The 14,607-nt window shown below is 42.2% G+C and overlaps 1 protein-coding gene across 1 annotated transcript in view; it reads left to right on the top strand.

Moving 5' to 3' along the window:
• The window catches only part of LRRC1 (leucine rich repeat containing 1), a 135,805-nt gene that overhangs the window by 21,489 nt on the left and 99,709 nt on the right, over positions 1–14,607 (top strand). The window contains exon 2 of the mRNA XM_059401545.1: positions 10,905–11,035. Coding sequence (XP_059257528.1) covers positions 10,905–11,035 — 131 coding nt within the window. The remainder of the gene's footprint in view (positions 1–10,904; positions 11,036–14,607) is intronic.

Raw genomic sequence — 14,607 nt, 5'->3', positions numbered from 1 at the left:
TGAGGATAAGGATCGCATTTTGTGCTTTCTCCTGTGTTCTAGAGTCCAGTATTCTGTGGGGCACATGGGTGATGGCAGCCCCTTTGTTCTGCTTCATGCTGCTGTTTTTGGCACAGCCTGTAATTCCAAGTTCATAACCTGAGATTTGCCTGTCTCTTGTTTTACACTGTACCTTAGGGCTTCTTCCTCCTACGTACTTGCGTGTACACACATATACCACCCCCTCCCCCAACATACACACACAGCTGAGAGTGTCCTCAGGAGCTGTTTCTGAGGCCTTGCTCAAGTCTCATCCTCTCCCCTCAGGTCACTGAAACATGGTGACGGTTGTCTGTAGACCTGCCCTGCCAAGGCACAGGGACTCTCCAGAAGATACATTTGGCCTGTGCTTGTTCCACATACAGGGAAATGAATGTGTCAGTTTTCAATGGACAAATCTAGGTTAAATTCCCTTTCTCCTGTGACCACAGGAACGTGAAGACGGGGTGCCCTGTGCACAGTCAGTGGTCCCCATGAAATGTTTCCTCTTGGCCAACATGATCTTGATCTTCCGGAAAGACAGGCAGGCCACTTTTTACAACATGTTTTATTTTTATTTGTTTTTAATGCTAGCACTGAAAAATAATGCCTTGGTTTTGGCCCATGGTCCTGTCAAAACAAAACACTTCCTGTATCCCGATCTAAGCAGGTTTAACAAGTACCTAAGCATGTTGCTGCTTTTCGTTTTCATCTCCCCTTTGTAACTTTTGAAGTGGAACAACTCTGCATTCTTTTCTTGCTAATCATTTAAAATTTTAATTGAAAGTTCTGCTTTTATAACGTGAGTTCTTTTGGCAAATGCATGAAGGTGTGTCTAATGTAATTCAAGTTTCGAAGCAGTTTTAAAGTAAAAGAGGCTTTAGTCTTCATTGCCTTTGACGCTGGGCTATTAGATATTTTTAGCATGCAAATTATGGTGAGCATGGTACCAAAGGGCACTTTTTTTTCTTGTTTGGTATGTTTCCTCATTCTTGGGATGGTAATTATATTCAGGATAATTTAGCCTTGGACTACAAAATAGATGTTAGGTCTGTGTTCTTATTATATGGTAATGCTTCTGTTTGATACCTAACCGAAGATATAGACTTGTTTTAGGAATTGATCCCCATGATATCTCTCCCTGCAGGTCCTTGAATCTTAAGAAAGGAAACATGTGGGGAAGGAGAAATCAGAGATGGAAATTCTAAGTTCCTTGTGACTATAGAAATCTGTGAAAAGCCTTTTTATGTTCGTTTTGAATTACCAAAATCAAAGTAATGCTAAACTTGTTAATGCTTTTGAATATAGCTTTACTACAGTAGGATATATAAATAGCATATTACAGTTCCTTATTCCCAAGGATAAGATTTTTAAATGCTTTCAAGATTTTAAATATTTTCCAGGATACTTTGTAAACTAAATCTTTTCTTTGTAAATAACCTCATGCAGACTAGAGGGAAGGAGAAGGGACACAATGACACCTCTTCTTTCCTATTCCTGCACTACTTCTTGTGAATGCTTTCTCATGTGCCGGGCAATCTGACACAGCCTGAGTGTCCTCTAAAAATCCAGCTGTCTTCCTTTTTAAAAACGTGGTAGCACATTAGTTAAGACAAAAAGAGATAGCCAGGATTTTAATTAATGCTTTAACTTTAAAGCTAAAAAAATTTCATTTGGGTTAACATTTTTGATACTGGCAATTGAATTTGGGGCGGGAGTGCCTTTTTTTTTCTGGCCCTGACTGTGGGAGTGATATTGATGCCCATTTTGAAACTGACAAATACAGAAACATTTAAAGAGGCAGAAGAAAAAAGTCTCTTGTAAACCAGAGGTGGTGATTGTCTAACACCTCAGTTGCATGCCAGTTCCTGGCTCCCGAGCAAACCTAAAGTCGTCTTTCACCCTGAGCATCTAAGCTGCCACCTGGGCATTGCAGATGCCGCTCACGGGTCTTTATCTTTCCTGGACTCGGAGCTCCTTGAGGGAAGGGGCTGTAATTTTTATGTCCCTAAAATGTAGAGTAACGTAGGTATTCCAAAAGGATCATTTAAACCAAATTCCATTTATTTTAACTTAACAACATTTAGTTGCATGGAGTCAATACTGTAAGGATAATGCTTATTTTCTTTGAAATGTCTACTAATATTTTAAAGAGCATTTTATATCTTGAACCTGTAATACAGGCACATGGTAAAATATTAAGCCAATGAAGAAAGTGTGTGTAGTGGAAAGTGGGTATCCCTTCCCTTTTCCCTAGGCCTGTACTTCTCTTCAGACCAGAAAGCTGCTTTTCTATTATTTTGTATCTTTCCAGAGATAGTCGTGGATATACAAGCATTAATACAAATGATCTTTTAAAAGGCTGCCTCTGGGATGTAGGGCAATGGTAGATATATGAGTGAAATAGCCCTTTTGGAAGCCATTTCAGCAATATCTTTTAAAATTGAAAAATCAAGCCCAGCAATTCCATGGCATTCTGTTTTAAAAATAGAAATACCAGTGTGTCAAGATATATATGGAAGGATTTTTATTAATGCATTCCTGTGGTGGCGAAAGAACAAACAAACAAAAAATGAACAGGGGGGTTGGGGAGGAAGGAAAAGCAAATAAAATGAATGCTGTCAGGGAAATGGTGGAATAAATCATGATGCAAATGTGCCATGAGTCTTGTACAATCCTTACAAAGATGAGGTAGAGCTTTATTCCTTAGTTGTCATGGAGGATCTTTCTCGATACATTGTTTTGTAAGAAAAGAAAGGTGTAGGTTGCTTTGCACAGTAACTCTTTTTAACAGAACAGTGATAAACTCTAAGTGACCATGTGTCTGCATGTTTATGTGTGATGTGATGATCATGGAGAAAGAGAAGGGAGGAATCAGAAATACTTCCTAAATTGTTTCTTCCTTTTTGAACATGCCTTTGAATCTTTCCTGGTGGAGTCAGCATCGTGGTCATACAAGTGATTTGCCAGATTTACTTCCTTTCACTTCTAGGAAGTGGCAGTGGGTACTTTAGTCCTCATTTAATCCTATTTCATCAGTGTTCTTATGTTCTGAGGTCTGAGTCATCTGAGGCAGAGCATCAGAACTCACCTAGGGCAGCTAAAGGCTCTGTGCAGCACATGTGGGGTCTGAAGCCATCTGGGAGGACACAGACCCCGCCAGGGGCAGTGAGCAGCACCAGGGAGGACTCGCCAGCCAGCTGCACTGCTGGGCGGAGAGACTGGGGAAGAGGCAGCGGTGACCAGCTTGGGGAATGATCAGAGGCCAGGTTAAAGCCCTGGAAGATCAAAGGAAAGAATTGCTGAGAGCCATAGAAGACGGAGGCAGTTAAGAGTCAGATGGTGACTGGGGTGTTGTGCTGGAAAAATGAGTTAGGTGGAAGTGCTGAGATGATGAGGGTTAATAAGGCAAAAGCAGTTTGCAGAACCGATGTTCAGATAGCTTTTCCGGGTTTACGTCTCAGCACGCCCCTTTGTTGCCAGTCACGTTTATCTTCTTATCCTTCCCTGGATTTATGCTTCTGGCAGGAAGGAGTGGGAGGTGGATGTCATTCAGCAGGGCCTTGAAAAGTACTTGAAGAAATGGCGTCCCTGCCTTTTCTTCACAGAAGTGCCTGAATGATGACTGGAGTGGATATGAAGTAAGCTGTGGGGGAGAAGTCTAAATTGCTGTTAGCAGAATCGTCAATATTTTAGGCCTGGATTGGGAAGGTACTTTATCTGTTCATGTATCTGTAAAGGAGTGCAAACCCTCCACTGCGTGGGCCAAAGAAATGTCAAGTCAGATGGAAGGGTGAGGTCAGTGGGGGCTCTGTGTGTTTGAAGGAATGTAAGCCACTGTCCTCTCTGTCCTTGAGTCAGCCCTACCCACCCTTCCATCTAGTCTCATACTCAAAAAAAAAAAAAAAAAAAAATTTCCAGTCCATTTAATTTACCTGGTTATGCTTTTGTAGAGATGTTATTTTTTGCCAAAACTTTGTAGAATGTGATCCCCAGAGAAGATACACCAGCCCAGGGCAAAAAACTGTCACTTCTTTCAGTCTGGGCATAATATTTTTATGAATGTAGTCCTAAAGCATATAGATATGCATATGTAGCTATTGGATTCATAGTGAGCTTATAGTTTAGTTAGTGTGTATACCTTTGGTTATGCAACTCTTATAATCAACGCTGAGCTTTATAGGTAAAGCCATCCCCAAGTTTTGTTCATGCATGCTGATTTGGGGTCAGGTCTCCATCATTCTGTACAGAATTTTAGTCTCCTTGGATCCAGTTGTAAGACTGCTTTTCTCAGGGCTCAATTTAATCTTGTTAGATTAGCACATTGGCTCTATAACTGCCTTTAAAGAGATCCTCTTCCATCTGATTTTTATACAACTTACTGACTCGTTTCAGGAACCCTGAAAGTGGAATAAAAGTGCCATCAAATGGAAAGAAGGTAGGAGCTAGAGACGGAACTGAGATGTCTCTTCTGCTGTGTGCTAGTTTTGACCTTCAGCAGATCGTCAGCTTCCTTGAACTTCCATCCCTATCCTCTTCCCTTGGTATAAAATGGGAAAATCTTTGTCTCACAAGCTTTTTATGAGGGTAAGGTGAGTCCATGTGTATAAAGCATGTAGTGCAGTTTTGCACATAGTAGGCACTCTGCTGATGAGTATCAGTGTCTTAAATTCATTAGTTAAAACCTGGGTCATAGCCCTGTAGTCGGTCCAACAGGTAGCTAATGAGCCCATTAGTCAGCATGCTTTGGGTTGACTTTGATTGTTGAACCAGCCTTGAGTCCCTCCATTTTATCCTTTGGCATTTTGTCTAGGACACCGTAAGAGGTGCATACGCAGACATTGGTGCATTCCAGATGTTCTGTTGAGGGACTTAGGAAATTATTCTGATATAATATGCAAAAAAAAAAAGGGCAAGACATTGAATTGTACATAGAGTACAATCACAGTTTGGTAAGAAGACAGTTTTAAAGTGAAACAGAAGTGAGTAGGGGAAAAGAACAAGGCAACGCACTAGAAGGTCAATGCTATTATTACATAGAAGGATCTCCTTCAGGCTCTGTTAACTTACTTGATCTTCCGGTGTCAGAGCTTATCTTCTGTCATTTAGAGAACACTTAAGAATCTGTCACTTGCACCACGCTTTCTTTGAACAATTGAAAGCAAGTTATTTTTTTTCTTTACTTTGTAATAGAGTTCACTGTTGAGCTTTCACTATGGAAAATCATTTGTGTTAATGCTGTGCCTCACTTGAATGCCCTGTAGATTCTCACATGCCTGCCTCAGACCCAAGAAACTCTCTAGCATTTGCTTTTTCTCTACAGGCAGAGGTGGATACAGCTCTCCTGGGCTCTAGCATGGGCACTTTGCTTTTGTGGGCCCCTTCCCCCATAAAATTATTATTGGTCATATTTTGTGTTTGTGATAGACAAATAAAATTCAGGCTGGATTCATTGTTACTTTATCCATTTTTTCCCTTTTCACCTTCAAAGACAATACAGCGTTTTTGAGCACCCCTCCAAGTATCCTGGACTCTCAGCCCTATGCCTTCCCTGCCTAAAGGCTGAGTCACCCGACTCGCCTTTGTACCTGTCACTCGCAGACTCCATTGTACCTGTCACTGAGAGCTCCCACTGCTTTTTGAGGGGCACACAATTTATGATGGTGGTACTGTTCTGTTTTGTATCTCCTCTACTCTGAGAATATGGGATGGTCTTGGTAACTATCTGAGAAATAATCTCTTGCTTTTTCCTTTTTAATACATTCTCTTTACTCCTTCTCAGGTTATTGTGCCTTGGTAACCTTTCCCAGATTCTATGCAGATTCATGCCCTACTAAAGATGGCTGGAAAGGAGGTTTTTTTTCAGTTAACTGCTCTGGCCCATGTTATTAACACTGCATTGCAAGATTGACTTTGGAAACACGTCAAGGTTAATGCTCTGCTTTCTAATGCTAGGCTTTTTAAAAAATTTTAAAATATATATGGTATATATGATTGTTTCCTTCCCTCCTCTTTTGAATGGGGCCAATCAAAAGTGCTTAGGCTTTGTCAGTGATTATTTTGAAATAAATTTATTACAGGAAATATAATTACCGCACTTGTCATGAATTGAAATACCACTTTCTCTTTGTTCCTACCCCAGCTGTATATTTCTAGGTCCTGTAAGAATAGCTCATCCACTGTTAAAATGTCAGGTGGCCAGTAAAGAGTACAGATCCTTGACAAGAAGAACATAGCAATCGAGGGAAGAAAATTGCAGAGGAGTTGGGGAGGATACAGCAATAGCAAAGGCTCCGATGCCAGAGAGAGACCAAAGAATGTGGTTAAAACTTGCCTCTTGAGTGTTCAAACAGATGGGCAACACTAAAATAAAGGCCCATGAAAAGCTAGTGAAAGCTCACTCATTCAGGTACACCCTTGGAATGGAAGAGGTCAAGGCAAAATCAGGTGAGGCTTATTCTATCAGTCTTTCTGTAGTCCGGAATGTTGTTGGTATTTCCATTATTCTCCTAAGTAATGACTTTGAGCAGTGAAAGCATGTCTTCCTCGAGGTTGCCAGGGAGGGCAAGTTTTCAGTGCTTGTAGGGTGGCCAGGCTGATAGCCAGGTCCTACTAGATGCATGGACAGTGAAGCAGTTGGTTCACATTTTGATTGTGGTTCGCTCAGGATTACCAGACAAATGGCCTCCTCCCTGTGGCTGGCAAAGTATTGAGATCTCCTTGACTGTAACTGAATTCTCCTTCCATTTTTTCCATTCTGGGTCCTGGTACTATATGGTTCTTCATAATGCAACGGAACAATGGCTTCATGGGGAATACACTTCTCTGTGGTGTCTTGTTCTTGTAGACATTTAACCCACATGTATATTCCAGGGAGGTATGAACTCATTCCTATCTGTAGGGAAGGCTGAGCCCAGTTAGAGGGTGAGCCTTTTAGGTGCTAGAAGCGGTGTTTGAGCAAACCCTATTATATGATGTGTCCTTTGGCTCTTCCAGCTCAGCCATCACAAAGACACGAAAATAGATTGGATGCTAGAATGCATCTCCCAAGTTCAGACTTTTAGGGTTTCCTGAACTCTCCATCTTCCCTGATCCTCATTACGATCAGAGTTAAAGCAATGGTCATTTGTTCTCTGTCTGAGACATTTCGGCACTTCACTCAGAAATGTCTCTCCCACTCTCAATGTTCTCATCTAGGAGGCTTATTTTTAAAATTTAAAAATGGGGGGGGGGTGCGCCGGGGTGGCTCAGTGGGTTAAAGCCTCTGCCTTTCGACTCGGGTCATGATCCCAGGGTTCTGGGATCTAGCCCCGCATCTGGCTCTCTGCTCAGCAGGGAGCCTGCTTCCCTTACTCGCTCTCTGTCTGCCTCTCTGCCTACTTGTGATCTCTGTCTGTCAAATAAATAAAATCTTTAAAAAAAAAATTTAAAAATAGGACAAGGGGCTTCTGTTAGCATAGAAAATATTATTAATAAGAATCAATTAAAATTCCATATTTAAAAATTCTTTATAACTCATAAGGAAGGATGCGAATCCTTCCATAAAGAATGTATCGCAGCATTTGTCCTCATGAAAAAGCCAAGTCAATGATGCTGTCTTGCCACACTCTTTTCTCCCTCCGTCCAGTATTCAAGGAAAGTAGTGCTGTTTTTTTGCTACCTGACTTCGTCAGTGTTTCCTCTTTTTCTCCAAGGGATGTGACATCATGTTCTGACATGAATTTTGGATGCTGTCTTCTGACCCCAGATAACCTGTAGATTGCTTTGCTGCTTCTTGCAAATACTGGGCTTGGTACTAGGTAATTGTAGGCCAGAGTGCATATCACAAACTGTTATCTAAGAACCTTGGTGGATTTTGAGTGGGAGGAGGAGATTATGGTAGGGAAATAGTGATTGTAGAATCTTAGGGTCAGAAAGACACTTTCTAGATCAATTGTCCATCGGATTTATCAGTTTGCTTCATAAAACCATACAAAGTAGTCCTCTGGGCTGTGCCTACACTGAGGGTTCACTGTATTCTCAGGACCCTGTCACATTTTAGCTCAGTTTATAGAGGGACATTTTTCTGACTTAAGTTTCCTGCCCCTGGGCCATACCAAACAAGTCTCATCCTTTGATGATCGTGTGACAAGCCTTCGAATATTTAGAGGCCATTTGACATTCCCTGCAAATCTTCTCTCCTGACCCACTTTCAGCTCTTCACAGGTTGTGACCAACTCTTATCACTAGCTTTGCTGTTCTGGTGACTCTGTACTGAGCATGGTCTGGTATCCTGGCAAGTACTCACTTTTGCCTGGCAACCATACATGGAGAAGATGTGTGAAGTTTTCCTTACACTTTTGATTTGTGTGGTTTTTAGGAATGCTTCATGATAGTAGTAGGTTCCAAATCTTGAATATGTAATGGGGGAGGAATACACTTTGGTTGTAAAGTTTCATGGGTCTACACGGAGGAAGAAATGTTTGAAAAGTGACCAGGTTCTAAAATTTGGCTGCCTTGCCTTAAAAATATACTTATATAGGAGCCTGCTACTTTGGGCAGCTGGTTGGTCCTCTTAGGCCGTGGAATCTGGATGCCATGTTAGGCTCAACCTCTCTTATTCAGCGAACTCTCTCTACTGCTGCTGTTTTAAAAATTAACACTGGGAATTGGCAGACAAGTCTTTGGTGTGGAAAATAGGGAGTCTTATAAACATTATAGGTATGCTTTCTGTCCCTGGAGGTATAGAAACAGGGTAAGTTCATAGTGGCTTTAGAAACAAAGAATTTTTTGGCCAAATAGCATTAAAAGTTGTACTGAGTCAGCATTCAGAAATAGAGCAGCAGTGGGTGGGGAGATGGAAGACCTTTATGAAGAGGAAGGGAGCTGTGTTATTTGTTTATAAAAGCAGGTCTAGAATCGTGTTTCCAGAACTTGGCTGCTCAGTAGAATCACCTGGGGAACTTTATAAATGAAAGTGCATCAGCCCCAGTGCAGGCTCAGACTCTCTGAGGATGGAGTCTTGGAACCTGAGGCTTATGCTAAGAACTGGTTTGCTGGGGCAAGTGGGGGACAGGAGATAGCCCAGCTTTTAGGACCATAAACTGAATTGTCTTTAAGCTATTCTAAAAGTAGGACTTTTTATATTTTGTTGTTCTACTTTCTGGTTTCTTATGGTATATACTTTTTTATTGCCTATGTTTTTCCATTCTCCTTCTCTGGTTATTGCTGGCTTCTACCCCTTGGATTAACTTCCTGGCTAACATCCTGAAGGATGTTTCAGGCAGAGGAAGGGCATGATCACAGTTGCCTTTCTTCTCCTGGCTCATCTGTATGACTATTCTTTTTCATCTGGGGCTGCCTCTGCCGCCTGGTGACACTCTGCTGCATGTGCACACGTGTGCGTGTTCGGGTATAACCCCCACCCTCTCCCCCACAGGAGCTTCTTTGGCTAATTGCACCTTCCATCATGAAATTTTAATACCACAGATGTACTGTGAACCCAGACCATTGTCATAGGTAAGACTTTTAAAATTACCCCACCATTAATTGTCATCCTCTTGGGGACTCTATCATCCCTGTAATGAATGCATGGTTTAACCCTGACTCTACCTCAGGGAAGGCATACTTCGGTGATTCTAACCTGTAGCCAGGTTGGAGACCCAGTAGTCAAAGCTAGTGTTCCCAAAATTTACTTGATCAAAAGAGTTAACTGGGAGTGCTTGTTAAACTCTCAGATCCCTAAGCCCTTTATTCTGAAGATGGTGAATGACTAGGTCTGAGGTGGGACCTAGGAATCCATGCTTAATAAATGCCCCAGTAATTATTAAAATTTGGATGGTTTAGTTCTCTCCATTCTGACACAAAAGCCGCTCCTCCCTTCCCCCCTGTTTTCCTGACTCGAGGTTGTGGGTGTGGGGCTAGTGTTGCTTACAGAGCATAGATAGGCTCTAAGTATCCTGAATTAAGATGTAGCATTCATTTTCTAGTAAGTATTTTAATAAAAAAACAGCCAAAATAGTGTTAGGCCACTTCACGGACAACCTCAGGTCGAGTATTTATTGTGTAGCCGAGCTGTGGTAGGTGTTCCGAGGGGCATGGTGGTGTGTAATACCCCAAAGGCTTATTCACCTAGTGGAAGAGCACGGACAAAATGTTCTGAGGAATGGTTTGAATTTTGCCCGGGTGATAGGGTAGAAAAGCTTCCGAGAGGGTGTAGCATTTTAAGGCTGAGTAAGATGTTGATAGCTGGAAAAGGGTGTTTGGAACAGGGAAGGCTGATTCATAGCAGGTGAGTCACTGGGGCTAGAAGTGGGGTGCACGGGTCTGTGGGTGTGGCAGCTGACCTTAGAACGACCATGAGGGCAGTTGTGGGGCAGAAGGTAGATCGGACAGGACACTGGACTGGCAGCCAGAGAGGCTGCATGCAGGTGTGGCCTGAAGGGCCATGTTGCCTTTCTAAAGTTCAGTTCGTAATGACTGATTGCTCACTGGCTGGTTCTTTGGTGGCATGACACAGAAGAAGGCAGTTTATAAGTTGTCAAAACCTACAAAAACCTTGATGGTGGGTAATATAGAATATGCCCAGGTTAAGGGTTCTCTGAATAGAGATTAAGAAGGAGTTTGTACTCTGTTCTGGGACTAGTGGACAGCCCTTGGAAACTTTTGAGAAGACACATTTATACTGCTATGGGTCGAGTAGACTTCCAGGCTCACTTGAAAGCTTAATCATGGCAAGTAATGTTGTTTCTATGCATATGGGTGTGTGTTCCTAGCTTCCGTCTGTGACCTACAAATGAGTGTTTGGAACATAATCCAATTGAGAGTTGGAAGCTCTCGTTTAAAGGCCAACGAAAAGCAACATGGATAATTGGTGTCACCTGCTTTCCTTCCTTCCTTTTTCATAGTTAAAATCAAAGGCTGTTGGCACTGGAAAGGAAGCCCAGGGATCTAGTTGCAGGACCAGGACTGAAGGAATCCTGCCTCAGCGCAGCCCCCTGCAGTGCCGAACCAGGCAGGCTACCCCCCAGGAGAGCTGGTGAGCTGAGCTGTGGGCTGCCCAGAAGTCTCCGATGCACACAGCATCTTCCTCGTGATAGGGCGTCCCAGCCCTCCCTTCCCACCCTGTGTTCTGTTTGTGCCCAGGTCAGATCCACCTTGAGTCTTGACTTGCTTTGCACACTCTGAGCTTCCCCGAAATCCATACAGCCCTTTCTTGTTTCAGTTTACTTTTCTGCTTTATTTTGTTTTTAATGATTTGATTATGATGAATGATTTGATGAAACAGTTGTTTTGAATTTACTTGCTGTATTTGCATAGTAGCTTGAGTACTTGGTTGCATGTGGGTTACTGGACTTGCTGGCTAGTACTTACGGTCTCTTCTTGAGGCGCTTTAAGCTTTGGGCTCCAGCCACCTAGCCATCTCTTGATTTATTTGTATAATGACTTTTTGTTTGTGGTCCTTCTCTCCTTTCGAAAATGAAAGAAGTCTAAAAAGAAAGAAGTCTAAAAAAAGTCTTGTATTGGCATGATTCTTGTTCAGCATTGAGCTCCATCCTAACCATACACTCCAAAGGCAGCAGGACGTCTAATTGGATCTGAGTGTCTTAGATTTGAAGAGTCTCACTAACTTGGATATAGAGGAGGGTGTGTGAATGTGGTGGCCTAAGAGTAGTGGTAGCTTACATTTATTAAACATTTCTTGCATGCCAGGCACTGTTCTAAACGCTTAACCTGCATTCACTTATGTAATTATCCCTACAGTTCTGTGAGAGAGAGATTATAGCTTTTATTACCCCCTTTTACTGTTGAGGAAGCCGAGGCATGGATAGGCAAAGCAACTCATTTGAACTCACACAACCAACCAGTAAATCAGGGAATTGGGATTACAGACCTTGGATTCCACCGTGCTTCTTGGCCCTACTGTTTACAGTAGACAGGTGGACACACCTCTGTAAACTGAGTCCAGGGATGTAAACTCTCTGTGGTCCAGGTTCATTATTTGTGAAATTAAAGTGGTCGCCTGGCTCAGAGTTAAAGGAGTAAGTGACATTATGTATGTAGACTAGTACCTACCACTTTGGAAGCGTTTCTCATTATTTGAGAGCTGCTTTTGTAAAAAGTTGTGTTGGAAAGTTTTTGAAATTAGACTTGTCGAAGTCGGCTCTCATAATGTAGCATTTTAATTTTAAATTGCTTTAATCCATGCATAGGAGATATTCTTTCTTCAAAGAAGTCCTTGATGAGTCATTCCTCAGGATTGCCAGACTGTGGAAGGTGCTTTCCAGGGAGAAAAGGGGGCAGTGGTACCAGGTCAGGGCCAACCCCCATTGGTGCTGATGATATGGGATAGTGAGCCACAACACAGAAAAATGAATTATAGGTATCTGGATAGAAAGCTCGACTCAGCTGGGAACAGGAGGCGGGGCCAGTAACACAGAAGTCTGGGAACCCAGAACTCCTCACGACATTGTATGGAGCCGGGTTCATGGAATTTTGTCTGGATGCTTGGAGCTGTTGGTTATTTCCTGGAGGTCTAGGAATGGAAGGAAAGCTGTTGTCCCTCATACTTTATTTTGGGATTCTTCATTTCCTTTAGGATTCCTACCTTTCCTTTTTTCTTGAATGTTTCTAAGCTGTTCTTGCTGATTTCATGTCACAAAGAGATTTCTGATTCTTGAGAACTCCTGAGGGGGTGATGTTCTGAATGAATAAGTGCTTGGTTTGTGGCCTTCATCCCAGGGAGCCAGCTGGTCATCCATACAAGCCCACTGACAGAAAGTTTTTAAAGAGCTTCGTCACAATGAAAGAACCGTGTCCTTAGATGGATGCTGTGGTTAGCAAATGGAGTGGTTCCTTGTGTGGCCTATAGGCCACCATGTAGCACTGTGGTACATTCCTTTGTGTGTGTGTGTGTGTGTGTGTGTGTTGAGGTGTATATCCTTACATTAAATGAGCACCAGGAATGTCAGGTTGGCCTCTTACTAAGTTTGCTGGTAAACAGTAAAAATAAAATTTAAAGAATCTCAGAAAGAGCAGCTTAAAGATGCAGCTCTGAGAGAGCTTTTCCTTTCCTCGCCACAAAGAAAGCAGACTTGTTAGGCTTTAGCATTTGATGAGGGGTAACTGCAGACCATGGGAGTTGAGCAGAATCAGTTGGACACTAATGGTTTCTCTTGTTCCTTAAACAGTAGGGCGATTCAGAAAGTTTTCAAAATTAGGCCTTGTGTTTGTGGTTCTTCATCTGGATTAATATTAGAATTTAATATTTAGTTCAGTTTGTGGGGTGAAAATGTAGCGATCAGCATGAGCTCTGTTTTGTTTTTGCATAACTGTTTGTGAGTTGCTAGGGAGTCTACTCTCAGTTTTTTCCATCTTGCTTTTCACAACTGTTTTGGTCAGCCAGTAGGAAACTGTGTGAATTTAGTGTGTGTGAGAAATTTAAATCAGAGAGGACTATTTTAACGATGCAAGGCTGCTCTTAGAAGAGCTATAAACACTTTGGAAGGCAAACGTGTCTAGGTAGAGGGACAGTCTTCGACTAAAATTACTTCATTACACAATTTTAATCTTAAAATATGATTCTAGAAACGCCAAAATGTATGTGGTAGCTCATATGTATCTAGAATATGTAGAAAATGTTTTAGGGCAATTAAAACCCTTCTCCACTATTAAATTGATCATCATGTTTCTAAATGCCCGAATCTGGTTAGGGCCTAACAGTGACCTCTTAGCCTATGCAGAAATCAAGTCACACATTTAAATTATTTGGAGTCCCATGAGACTTCAGTAGGTCTGCGTCTGGATGCTTGGGTTATTTGTTCTTTTAATGTTTGCTATATTTTATGGCTTGGTGATACACTCCCGCCTCTTTTGGAAAAGGACCCTGGCAATTCCTTGAAACTCACTCTCCCAAATAAATATAGTAACATCCTGATGGCTGCTGCAGGGCTCCCTCGTAAGCCATGCTGCAGTTGGTTGGAGATGGGTGCATGGCTGCAGGATGCCCAAATGCCGTATGTGCTAAGTGGTTAGTGAGACCCTTCCCCCAGCCCTTTAAGATCTCTCGATAAATAAGTACACACTAAAGTGCTGTTAAATGTTGCCTTAGAAGATTACGGTCCATTCTTGAATGATCACACTTTGGTAACTCAGATTAATTTTTGAAATACCATGTCAGTGACTGAATCCCTCCATTTCTTTCTTGCTGTCTGGAAAGATCAAATGTTCGCTGGGGAGGGTGTCCATTTAATGTTCAGGAGACAAGAAACAGTAAGTCATGGGCAGTTCAAGATCATCTCTGCTTCCAAGGTAAGGACGCATCGGTGTTGCCCATCTTTTTTCTTAGCTGAGCCTGGTACTTCAGAAGAACTGCTTGCTGATCCACATGTTGGTGTATTTCCTGGGAAAATTCAGAAACAGTATTCTCAACATTTCCCTGAATAATCCATAATCCATTCTTTTTTTTTTTTTTAAGATTTTATTTATTTACTTGACAGAGATCACAAGTAGGCAGAGAGGCAGGCAGAGAGAGAGAGGAGAAAGCAGGCTCCCCGCTAAGCAAAGAGCACAATGTGGGGCTTGATCCCAGGACCCTGAGATCATGACCTG

The sequence above is a fragment of the Mustela nigripes genome, chromosome 5, assembly GCF_022355385.1.
Source record: "Mustela nigripes isolate SB6536 chromosome 5, MUSNIG.SB6536, whole genome shotgun sequence".
Classification (NCBI taxonomy): domain Eukaryota; kingdom Metazoa; phylum Chordata; class Mammalia; order Carnivora; family Mustelidae; genus Mustela; species Mustela nigripes.
The sequence above is the reverse complement of the archived record's forward strand: the minus strand, read 5'-3'. Positions and strand labels throughout refer to the sequence as shown.